Source organism: Danio rerio, chromosome 14, assembly GCF_052040795.2.
Source record: "Danio rerio strain M-AB ecotype USA chromosome 14, GRCz13ab, whole genome shotgun sequence".
Lineage (NCBI taxonomy): Eukaryota > Metazoa > Chordata > Actinopteri > Cypriniformes > Danionidae > Danio > Danio rerio.
This window is the reverse complement of record NC_141034.1, coordinates 34,577,422-34,590,615: the sequence shown is the minus strand read 5'-3', so window position 1 is coordinate 34,590,615 and position 13,194 is coordinate 34,577,422. Positions and strand designations below refer to the sequence as shown.

Below are 13,194 nucleotides of genomic sequence, written 5' to 3'. Positions count from 1 at the left end.
ATGGTGACTGTGCAGGCCATGGGAGATGTTCAACTTCACTTTCATGTCTATGCACCAATATACCCAGCAAGTCTGATAACAGAGTGATTTGATAATCATCCTGATAAATAGCACCACCTTTAGGATAGAATGTTGGGACCATTGGGTACACACGGTCATCCAGAATGGTTCGATGGTCCTTGCCATCTAGCACAATTATTGGGCCTAAGTAATCCTGTGATATTGCGGTTCAAACCATCACTTATCCATCCCTATGATTTACTCTGGGCATGGGGCTTCTCCACACTGTAACTCTCAGATGTGGGAAAGGCAATGAAGGTGGACTAATCAGAATACAATACATGATTCACATTGTCCACAGCCTAAGATTTCCTCTGCTTACACGAGTGATCAGAGGATTGGCTATTGCATTCTGGGCCTGTATATTGAACTGTATGTTGAATTAAATTCCTGGAGGGCCGCAGCCAACACACTTACCTGTAGGTTTCAAACAAGCCTGAAGGACGCAATTAGTTTGATCAGGTGTGTTTAATTAGAGTTGGAACTAAACTGTGCAGGGCTGTGGCCCTCCAGGAATTGAGTTTGACATTCCTGCCCTAGTACATAAACAGTGAGTTTAGTAACGTGTTGTATAGCCTTCTACAGTTTATTTAGTTAAAAGAACTGAATTTTTGTTTTCACAAATGAAATCATACACTCTTACCATTTAATCTAACATGAAAAGAACTTGTAAAAAGAACCTATAAAATGCTCTTATCACCTCTTTCTTCATGCATTTTTCCACACAAAGCGATTCAAGTATAGCTTTTTCATGACTTTCCATCAAATTAAATATTTTTTTTTATTCCTTTAATGATGATTAACAAGTATTGAAATTAACACCCCTTTTTGGGGGTCGGACAATGTCCGATATGCCAGGGGTTCATAACTTTTGAGCCTGCGACATCCAAAATAACAATGCCAGTGACTTGCAACCCCAACATTCCTCTGAGATGGTTATAAACACAACAACCGGCCTACATAAACATGAGCATATTGACAACACAAAAAAGTGCAACAGTCTAACAACCATATATAATTTATATAGTCAATTATCTTGGTTTAATTTTGTAGACCACCACTCAGAAATCATTCTCAATGTTCAGCTGTGGCCTGTATTCATTTTGAAAGTATTTGGTTGTTATAAAGGGTATAAAGTCAATCTGCTGCAGCTAACATTATTGCTGTGTTGTTAATTAAATGTAAACACCCATTGTATGACAAAAAAATAAATAAATATTAAAGGCTGATGGCTTTTTATTTGCGTTGCTGTTGTTTTTATGTAACTATTAACTACTATTTTTAGCTTCTGTGGGTTATGGATAAAATATGGTAATTCTAATAGTTTAATACGATTTATTTGACTTTTGTAAATCACCAAGCGACCCACACTTTACTGCTCACTCACGCCTGTAGAATAAACATGTAATATGAACATCACTGTTTTCAGAAAAAAAACATTATTTAAAATTTATTATTCACAATTATTATTCTAAAAACTTTTGCTGTTTGGTCTCAGCCCCTCTAAAAGCTGTTGTGTTGTTAAACAGTCGGTTGAACAGTTGCATAAATGTATCCTAAAACGATACCTTCAATCAAACCTTAGTGCAGCATACGTCTGAACAACATTTGATTATGTTAGAAAAGTCAGGCTTTTATTTCCAAATTCTCTAAAAACAGTCACTCTTCATATTGCATAATGCCACCGTGGATACTGTACACATCGAGATGACAGACAAACAGGAGGGGAAAGGTTAAGAGCTACCAAAATGTAATTCACAGAAGTAAAAAAAAAAAAAAAAAAAAAAAGCTATGAGCCGTTCATGCGATTCACATGTCTATAAAAGCTCTGAATAGTTAACACAGCATTTATTCAAATATCTTTCAGCAAGTACATGCAGCAGATCTACGCAACACACAATTGTAAAGGAATACAATACAAAAAAGGAGAAAAACCCAAACAGCACAACATGTGCACCATTCAAAAACCAGCACTACAAGTAAAACTAATTCCACTGACACTGAGTATTTGAGTTGGCTAAGATTTCTTTAAGAGACATCGTCATTTCTTAAACGAGTAAAAGGCTTTGAACTTTATCGGTACTAAAATACTACAAAACCTTTAAATCTTTTTTTAAAAATGAAAACGGAAAGACAATCTTGATCCAGGAGGTGACCTCAGTTCACTTAAATAGTGGCAGTTCCTACAGTACATCATCACTCTTAATTTACTTGTGTGGTAAAATCTGTGCTAACCCAACGTAAAGGGTAAAATCGGTGCGAAGCTTCGCTTGACATTTAAGTGCCAGCATTTACCTGTGCGTCCGTGAGATCCTCCGTCTGTCTAAAGCTATTGTCAAGTGTGAGGAGTCAGTGATCAGGGAATGACAGTTCATGTAGGTGACCGGTGCAATCAGTCGATGAACCACGCAACAATACACAAGAAGAAACGAATGCAATAAATTAACGATAAAAAAAGAAGAACGTAAAAAGTAGCTTAATATTAAGGCTGAGCTGTGGGAGGGAAAAAAAACCTAAAACACCAAATGGTTCGTCTTCTTTAACTATAAAAGATGAACTTTGTGTGAAAAGATTTAACCCAGAGAAGGCAACAAAGGGAAGAAGTTTTTCTCCGATCTGTTGGATTGGAGCTTTAAAGTGCAAATTCCTATCAAATCTCTCATGGAAAACAAAACAAGGACAACTAAAAAGCCAAGTTTTAAGCCCTGTATATGAGGTTGTTTATGGTGAGGGATTGTTGTTGTGTCATGACTGCTGCTTGTTGGCCTCCTCCTCGTAGGCATTTCCAGTACCGTTCTGGACATAGGATGAGCCTGAACCCAGTCCGTATAAGTGACCACAATACTTTGCATCATCAATGTGATCTTCAAAAAACATCTGCAATGACAATGTTCTTAAAGTCAGTATACAGTGACACTTTAACATGTCAAATAAGATTAGCATTTTTTTGGCTATTGTTTAGCTGAAGGCACACCTCTCTCATCTTGAAGAAAGCCATTCCTGTGAGGAGCGAATCAGAGCCTGCTTGATGCTGAGGTCCGATTCTTTCCAGCTCCAGCTGCTCTGCCACCTCCTGCAGGCCACCCTGCGCAGCACAGCACACAAATCACACTTACACATACACACACTTCATACTTCAGTGCTGCACTGACGACAGTGGTGACATCCAAAAACTGTGATGCCTTTAAAAAGCATTCACACTCAGGTTTATTTTGCAAAGCACGCACACGCACGCACACACACACACACACACAAAACGCATTATGCCTTTTTTTTTTTTTACTGGTTAACAAAAACATATGAATGTTAGGCATGGGCTGGTATAAGATTCTGACGTATGACAGATAAAAATATCACGGTTTCATGGTCAAATGTATATAATTTGGAAACACAGACTTCTTTACTATTTAAAACCACATCATTGGATATCTTTTCTGCTGGAGATTTCTTTTCTTTCTGTTGTCCTAAAAAAACAAAAAAGAAAATAAATAAAAATCTTACCACAGGAGTGGCATAGCAGAAAATCGTGGCGGTTTTTAAACCTTGAAAACAATTATCATCTCATGTCTCCTGTGAATTTATTATTATTATTTATAAATAAATATTTATTATTTATTTATTTTTCCAAGTGATGTTTAACAGAGCCAGAAAAATTTCAGTATTTTCAATTATATATTTTTTTCTGCAGAAAGTATTTTATTTAAAAACTTTTAATAATTTAGGTATTTTTTTTATTTAACAATTTTTTATTTTATGTTTTAGTTTGGCTACATAACAAACCACTGCTGTCCAATTTATCCTAGTACCAGTAGTATCCTATTTGCCCAGTTAACCTTAGTAACCACCTTAAACCACTTTAGGATTACTTAAAATCACAAAAAAATTGTTTTTAATAAATAAAATCATTTAGTGGTGAATAGAAATGTATTTACAAAAACTATGGGAACATTTGTAAATATTATCTATTCATAATGGCAAAGACAACAGAAATATCATATGTTATTAAATCTATTATGTTTAAAATGTCTTGAAAAAATGTTAAACAGCACTTTAGAAATATATACAAAAAAAATCAGAAATGGTGTTCAGATAAAGAGTGGTAAATAGAAATACAGTTAGAAAACATTACAGATGTCTTTAAGTGACTTTCCAAATATCTAAATAGAAAACAACTTAATAAAAATAAATGCATTTTCTTTTAAGTGACTTACAAGCAAGCAGAAATAATTGTAGACATATATACATATTAGTTTCAAATGAGAAACATGTTTTTAAAGCACATTTCACACATGCTGCTAATTTCTTAACATTAATAATAAAATACCTTCAAGTTCTTACAGCTCTTCATGAGGTATTTCACATCATAAATGATGGGGAAAAATAAACGAAGAATCTCAAAGAAGTCGACCTCTTCATCTGGCAACTTCGAGTTGGACAAAATTTTAATCAGGTACCCAAAGTCATAGCCGCTGTTTAAAAGAAACACAAGAATATGCCTGAAAATAAAGAAGTATAATTGAAGAAGTCACAGCTTTAGATTTTACACTTCAAATGGAGCCACAGCTTGAATCTCCACTGAAACACTGCATTCGTTTCAGTATGTCTGGTCCATATGACAAAAAGCATGTCACGATTTAAGTTATTTCATATCCTGATACGATATATATCACGATATGGTACCATTTCTGTAAATTCAATCAATTAATAGTCTATAAATAAACTTATCGGTCACTTTATTAAGTACACCTGTCCAACTGCTCATTAATGCAAAATTTCTATGCAGCCAATCACATGGCAGCAACTCAATGCATTTAGGCATGTAGACATGATCAAGATGATCTGCTGCTGTTCAAATCGAGTATCAGAATGGGGAAGAAATGTAATTTAAGTAACTTTGAACACGGCATGGTTGTGCCAGGTGGGCTCCTCTGAGTATTTCAGAAACTGCTGATCTACTGGGATTTCCATGCACAACCATCTCTAGGGTTTACAGAAAATAGTCAGAAAAAGAGAAAATATCCAGTGAGCGGTAGTTATGTGGCCACCAGAAGTCAGAGGCGAATAACCACTGTTACAACTGAGGTATGCAGAAGAACATCTGTGAACGCACAACATGGCAAACCCTTGAAGCAAATGATCAACAGCAGCAGAAGACCACGCCGAGTGCCACTCCTGTCAGCTAAGAAAAAGGAAACTGAGGCAACAATTTGCACAGGCTCACCAAAATCGAAGATTGGAAAAAATGTTGCCTCTTCTAATGAGTGCATCACCATCAGTGCATCTGCTGCAATATTTGGATGATAGGGTCAGAATTTGGCGTCCACAACCTGAAAGCATGGATCCATCCTGCCTTGTTTCAACGGTTCAGGATGCTGGTGGTGGTGTAACGGTGAGGAGGATATTTTCTTGACACATCTTGCTCCAATTAATACCAATTGGGCATTGTGTCAACACCACAACCTACCTGATATTGTTGCTAACCACGTCCATCCCTTTATGACCACAGTGTACCCATCTTCTGATGGCTACTTCCAGCAGGATAATGTGCCATGTCATAAAGTGTGAATCATCTCGTACTGGTTTCTTGAACATGACAATGAGTTCTCAAATGGCCTCCACAGTCACCGGACTTCAATCTAATAGAGAATCTTTGGGAGTGGGAGATTGGCATCACAGATGTGCAGCCAACCAATCTGCAGCAATTGTGTGATGCTATCATGTCAATATGGAGCAAAATCTCTGAAGAATATTTCCAGTACCTTGTTAAATCTATATCATGAAGGATTATGGCACTTCTGAAGGCAAAAGTGGGTTCAACTCAGTACTAGTAAGGTGTACCTAATAAAGTGGCCGGTGAGTGTATATTGACCACATTTAAAGGACTAATACTTTTTTAAAATTTAAAGTACATACTCAGAAAAGTACTCATTCATGTGTGATCATATTTCTCAATTTACTTAGAACATCGGGACAAATGTTTAATTCCAGAAATTGTAAATAAATCTGAACAAAATATAAACCAATTTTCAAAAATGCTTAATCGTAAAATATAATGCAAAATGTAAACATTGCACTTTCAAGATTACACCTTTCTCATGCTGCTAGTCATGTGTCCGTGTCCAATCCCGTAATGGTGTGTATTATTGCACTCATATCAACTATAAAAAAAAATTACTAAAAGCAATGTATTTTGTGACATCACAAAATAAACAGTAGAGCATAATATGAAACTATATACTTTTTATTTTGTCCACATATACACTACCTGACAAAAGTCTTGTCGTTGGTTCCAGTTGTAAGAGCAACTAGAGCAATTTCTAGTTGATCATTTGTAAAAGTGGCAGAAGGTAGAAATTCAGATGAATTATCTGTTGAACAGCATCTCGATCTTCACATATACTACAGAAGACCTATTGGAACCTGAATATAGTCCAGATTCTCACAGGTATCAGTAAAGTTTGGTGAAGAAAAAATTACGGTTTGGGGTTACATTCAGTATGTGGGTGTGCGAGAGATCTGCAGAGTGGATGGCAACATCAACAGCCTGAGGTATCAAGACATTTGTGCTGCCCATTGCTTTACAATTCTTCAGCAGGATCACTCCTTCTCATACTTCAGCCTCCACATCAAAGTTCCTGAAAGCAAAGACGGTCAAGGTGCTCCAGGATTGGCCAGCCCAGTCACCAGACATGAACATTATTGAGCATGTCTGGGGTAAGATGAAGGAGAAGGCATTGAAGATAAATCCAAAGAATCTTGATAAACCTGAGTCCTGCAAGAACGCTTTCTTTGCGATTTCAGATGACTTTCTTAATAAGTTATTTGAGTCATTGCAGAGATTTGTGGATGAAGTCCTCTAAGCTCATGGGAGTCATACACAATATTAATTCTTTTCCACTGCACCATGACTTTATATTCTATACTGTACAATATTTCTGTTAGTTTTGTCTAAGCAAAGTCAGACCTTACTGTCCTAATTAAATAATTAAAAGTTAGGGGTGATCGTATTTTATTTTGGTAAAATGAGCGTAATCTAGAGGCCTTTGCCTTTCATTTAAGCCATTCGAACTACTAGAAATCAAGTTATTATTTGTTTTTCCTAAAACTTGGATAAGCGACATGACTTTTGCCAGGTAGTTTATATACAGTTGAAATCAAAATTATTAGCCCTCTGTAAATTCTTTTTCTTTGTCAAATATTTCCCAAATGATGTTTAACAGAGCACGGAATATTTCACAGTATTTCCTATAATATTATTTTCTTCTAGAAAAAGTCTTATTTGTTTTATTTCAAAGCAGCTAATTTTTAAAAATCCATTTTAAAGTCAATATTATTATAAGCCCCCTTAAGATTTTTTTTTGACAGTCTACAGAACAAATCACTGTTATACAATGATTACCCTAACTCACGAAATAACCTTTAATAAGCATTTAAATTGCACTTTAAGCTGGATGGTAGTGTCTTAATAAATATCTAGTAGAATATTAAGTACTGTTATCATGGCAAAGATAAAATAAATCAGCTGTTAGAAATACACTGTTAAAACTATTCATTCATTCATTTTCTTGACGTCCCTCAGTCACTTTATTAATCCGGGGTCGCCACAGCGGAATGAACCGCCCACTTATCCGGCAAATTTTTTTTAACGCAGCGGATGCCTTTCCAGCCGCAACCCATCTCTGGAAAACACCCACACACACATTCACACACACACTCATACACTACGGACAATTTAGCCTAACCAATTCACCTGTACCGCATGTCTTTGGACTGTGGGGGAAACCGGAGCACCCGGAGGAAACCCACGCGAAGGCAGGGAGAACATGCAAACTCCACACAGAAACGCCAACCGAGCCGAGGTTCGAACCAGCGACCCAGCGACCTTCTTGCTGTGAGGCGACAGCACTACCTACTGAGCCACTGCCTCGCCTGTTAAAACTATTATGCTTTGAAAGAAAAACTCTATGTTAAACAGAAATTGTAGAAGAAAATATACAGGGAGGGATAATAAGAAAGCAGGGCGAATAATTCTGACTTCAACTGTATATATCATCATACTGCACAGGCCTAGATTTCTGTATGTAAATGTTACAGTGAGATTACCTATGGAATGAGAGCCATTTGACCCCTTCACAAAGCACCACACCTGAGGTCATGAGCAGCTCAGCAAAATACATTGTCTCAATACCCTCCTCCTCATGCTTCTTAAACTGGATACCCGACGACGTGAGCAGCTCTATGGAGTCCTGTGCATACATGTCTTCCCTGAAAAACACAGGCCAGCTTTCAGAAGGTATCACACAGATACACCTGAAGACAAGGAAAGTCCTCCTTGTCATCTCTCTTTAAAACACGATGCTCTGATAAAAAATAAAAAAAAAAAAAGAGCGTCGTACAAAGTGCAATTCTTACGTGAGGTTAAATTTAAAGTTGAACTGCCATGTCGATGTCCCTGGTGGGTATTCGCCCTGTTCGTTCATAAATGTAAGGCCAAGCTGGATGATCTTTAACAAGTCCACGTTACACCGCAGCAGCTGGTACTGGTAATCTGCATTGCTTCGAAATTCTCCGATTGGTCTCGCTACTACACCTGGAAACTCTGTGTCCTATAGATGCAACAAAACGCATGATGGTTGTCATGGCGATTTGCATATTTATAGTCGAGGTTATAGTTAAATACAAAAAGGGGCTTTGCTGGGGATTTTTCAAAATATTAATATTTATTAAGAAGCCTTTGAGGCTAATATAAGAAAAAAAACTTGCTTTTAGATTTTTTATTCAAGTTATTTAGTTTTATTTTTAATAAGCTTGTGCTTCATCCCGCTCCCCTTTGAATTATATTTTAAGTGTATATGCATAAGTAAATATTTTTGTTGATTATGACGTATTATAGTATGGTATGCATTACGTATGATGGTATTTTTTGAAGAATTGCTTTAAATATGTGATATTCAGTTTAAAAATACATGATAGAATCAAATAAATAAAAATTTAAAACTCCTTTAATGAAAACTTTTGTAATTTTTTTATTTAAATAAATGTTTATCTTAAAATATATTAAAAAAATTTTTTATATTTTTTTTATAGATTTAGTTTGTTAGCAATAATATTAGAACCGAAGTTTAGCCTTCATGATGTATTGTCATTTACAAAGAGCAGTAGCGTCTACAGCTGTCTGAACCAATCATTGTGGAATGGATTGAATAATGAATTAAATGAATGAAAGGGCCTTTTTTCTTGTCTGATGTGCCTCATCCTCTCTCCACAATGACAGCAACTGTCTTCTGACTCTTGCCATCAGGCTAACATTCAAGTTGAGGTGTACAATCTTGACAAAAATTCTATATCTATCTATCTATCTATTTATCTATCTATCTATCTATCTATCTATCTATCTATCTATCTATCTATCTATCTATCTATCTATCTGTCTGTCTGTCTGTCTGTCTGTCTGTCTGTCTGTCTGTCTGTCTGTCTGTCTGTCTGTCTGTCTGTCTGTCTGTCTGTCTGTCTGTCTGTCTCTCTCAATATATATATATATATATATATATATATATATATATATATATATATATATATATATATATATATATATATATATATATATAACAGTAATTAAATAGTATAATGCTGTATAATGACAAATACATATGATAGTAAAATCACCAGCAGGTGGCAGCAAGTAAAGGTTCACTGAGTAGTTCGATTAAGCCAGGGGTTCCCAAACATTTAAGCCGGCGACCCCCAAAATAGCAATTCCAGTGACTTGCGAAACCCACTACCTTATTTTTTTTTTCATTTTATTCCTATTTATTTTTAATATATGCAAGTGCCATAAAGGTCACAATTTAACATGGTGCCGTAAAATCAATCTGATGCCACTGATTGCTGTGTGGTTAATCGAACATAAACACCCCAGGAGTCGCAATCCAATAAAAGAAAAAACAAAACAAAAAGGCAGATTTTTATTTGTATGCTGTTTAATTCATTCATTTATTTTCTTTTTGGTTTAGTCCCTTTATTAATCTGGGGTCGCCACAGCGAAATGAACTACCAACTTATCCAGCATATGTTTTATGCAGCGGATGCCCTTCCAGCTGCAACCCATCACTGGGTTCACAAACATACACTATGTGCAATTAAGCTTACCCAATTCACCTATACCACATGTTTTTGGACTTGTGGGGGACACCGAAGCACCCGGAGGAAACCCACGCGAACACGGAGAGAACATGCAAACTCCACACAGAAATGCCAACTGACCCAGTCGGAGCTTGAACCAACGGCTTTCTTGCTGTGAGGCAATTGTGCTACCCACTGCGCCACCATGCTGCCCATGTTGTTTAATGTAACTATTAAATACTATTTGTGTGCTCTGTAGATTATGAATAAAATATAGTAATTCTAATAGTTTATTTAAATTTAATAGATTTTTGGAAATCATCAAGCGGCTCTCCCACATTGTCCTGCGACCACCCCCCCCCAGGGGGTGCCGACCCCCTCTTTGGGAACCACTGATTTAAGCTATGCAATTAAAACTGCAATCTGCTTTATTTCAAAATTAAATGTGACTTTGTGTATTTGACTTGCAGGGCAGCACATACTGAACAGCATCTGACTTAAAGCAGTGAATGCTACTTTATCCAACTTGAGACTACACCGATGTCAAGTTTTTTTTCCTCCTTCCCTTTCCCTTGTGTTACTGCACAAGCTTTGATGACAACACAAGTGTTTCACATTTGGCCAGGTGACAATGCATCTGGTCTTTTCTGAAACATTACAGCTCAGGTGATGCTTCTGAATTTGTTTTTATAAAAATACAAACACATTTTATGCAACCATAACTATCTTTTTTTAACTTTTCCATGTATAGCAAAATAAAATTGATAAAAATGTATAGAAAATGTATAGATACCGATGTTACAGGCTGGGTATAAAGCAAACTGTTGCATTAAAAATGATCTGAAAAGGCTGTCTATTTGAAGCATTCGATCCCAGAATGCATGTGTAATTATAAAAACACAAACTGTTTTTTTCTTTCTTCACTTGAATTACACAGGCCTATCTAGTTTAATGCTTTTGGGCCCTCAAGATGTGTTTTTGTTTTGTGCAAAGCTAAGGGAGTGACATACAACTTAAACGAAATTTAAACAACAAGTATAACAATCATCACATGCCCTTACACCTCTGTGACATCTGATGTAGACATTCTGGATATTAACAACACTATTTAAACTTGCTAAGCAACAATCCTAGGTCACATGTGAAAAATAAAACTGGACTCATTTAAATGAAACAATAAGACTTTCAAACTCACCATTGCAATGTAGTTGAACTTTCGGGTCACCTGTCGGATCCTCTTCATCTCTTCTTCCAGATTACAGGCCCAAACCTCACATATTCTCTGGCTATGATCCACAGTGGCTGCGGGCATAGTTCCACTCTCAGGTGCACGGCATCAAAACCAAAAAAACACTCCCCAGGGGATATTCTCATGAAATAATAGTTGCTTGTTCCCTCTTTTTGCCTGCAAAAACAAACAAAGCATTACAACTAGCCTGCTGATTTAAATCAAATGACTTTATTCTTACTACATCACAAACAATACACTAACAAATAAATAAAATGCAAATTCATTTTATGAAAGTGTAAATAAACAGTGTTCAAAATGCAGAATGAATAAAAGAATATGTACTAAATGGTTTATATATGTCACCAAAAGTCCATCATCTGTCATTAAAATGAGAATTTTGTAATCAAGTATGCACAAACTGAATTTTCTGCTCTAAACTCTAAATAACAACTAAACTTGTCTGTGAATTTAGTTGTGGATCCTACGTCTGCCATGGCCTGGATGATTCACTTGGGTAAATCAATATAAATGTGTTTACAAATTTCACACTTTGTTAGATGAACAACCTTTTCATTCCAGACAGCATTATGAAGATTAGAAACAGAAGGAGATTTTCTTCCTCTAAGCTTCCTCTTTGTAAACATGACTCCTCGGCTGCTATTTTTGCTTCATGACAGCATTTGAATAATGATTCATACTTACAACATACAGAAAAAAACTACTGTAGTGTGACTAAACATTACAACAAGTGCCAGATAAGACAACATGGTTTCAGGCTAACAGAAGCATTCACTTCAATATGCAAACAAAGCATGTAGGAAGATTGGTTGTGTGCCAAAAATGCTTTTGAATATGCATGCACGTTAAAGTGATTTTATAGTTTATTGTATTCTACCTCACATGTCCTAAAGCTATTAAACGCCCAAATAACTTACTGTTGGTTGACAGGTTAGAAGCATCAGCAGCAGCTAGGACAAAATCTGCTAAACTGAAAAAACAACACCGCAAACGTCCTGAAATCACGTCTACACTAAGCTTTCAAAGAACTGTGTTAGTAGCCTCTCGTAACGTGTGAATTGTGCTGTTTGGAGAACGGGGTGAATGTTTATTTCTGTATGAGGCTAGCGTGTTAGCTACTAGCTTAGCCACAAAGTTTGTCCTGTTAGAATGATCAAACTTGACTTTTTTTCTGTCAGGACTTACCTTTCCTCAAACAAGGTAGTTACACTTAAAGCGTATACTGCTTCAGTAATACACAATCACCTTGTTTAGAAAGGACTGGGACGTTTGTTCTTTACTTTTATATAGTTTTATTGGGCTAACACCGATATCAACAACCAGCTGCCACCTCTGAAACTACATCACAGCGCTACAGCGTGACGTCACAACACCACGACGCCTGACCTTTGAACTCCTCGTGGGAGTTTTATGTTCGTAAATAAAGACGCTGATGTGCAATTTAGTTATTTTTTGTTTATGCTTCATAACCCCCAGGTAATGTTTATTTTCATATTATTTTCTATATATTCATATTATCTCTCTGTTTATCTATCTGTCTGGCATGGGACAATAGCCGTTCTCAAGGTATACTGTACTTTGGAAAAGTCAACGTTTTAAAACCGCCCAAGTTTTCAGCTATAACGTTTCTTACAAGGTATGTGTAATAATTTGTATTCAGTTTTTTTTTTTTTTTTTTTAGGACAACAGTATCTCCAGCAGAAAAGGTATCCAAAGATACTATTTTAAATTGTAAAGAAACATTTGTAACTAGATTCTTAAAG

The 13,194-nt window shown here is 36.1% G+C and overlaps 1 protein-coding gene across 6 annotated transcripts; it reads right to left on the bottom strand.

Annotated features, from left to right (window-relative positions):
* Positions 1-1,672: 1,672 nt before the first annotated feature.
* On the bottom strand, positions 1,673-12,778 carry cnot7 (CCR4-NOT transcription complex, subunit 7). 6 transcript variants are annotated; one of them, XM_087280876.1, is made up of 7 exons: positions 12,349-12,778; positions 11,378-11,587; positions 8,473-8,666; positions 8,164-8,325; positions 4,385-4,556; positions 3,035-3,145; positions 1,673-2,937 (listed from the first exon to the last, which is right to left on the bottom strand). In XM_087280876.1, exons 2-7 carry the CDS (start codon positions 11,492-11,494, stop codon positions 2,806-2,808), a joined length of 888 nt encoding a protein of 295 aa, XP_087137002.1. In that variant the 5' UTR covers positions 11,495-11,587; positions 12,349-12,778; the 3' UTR covers positions 1,673-2,805.
* Positions 12,779-13,194: the final 416 nt, after the last annotated feature.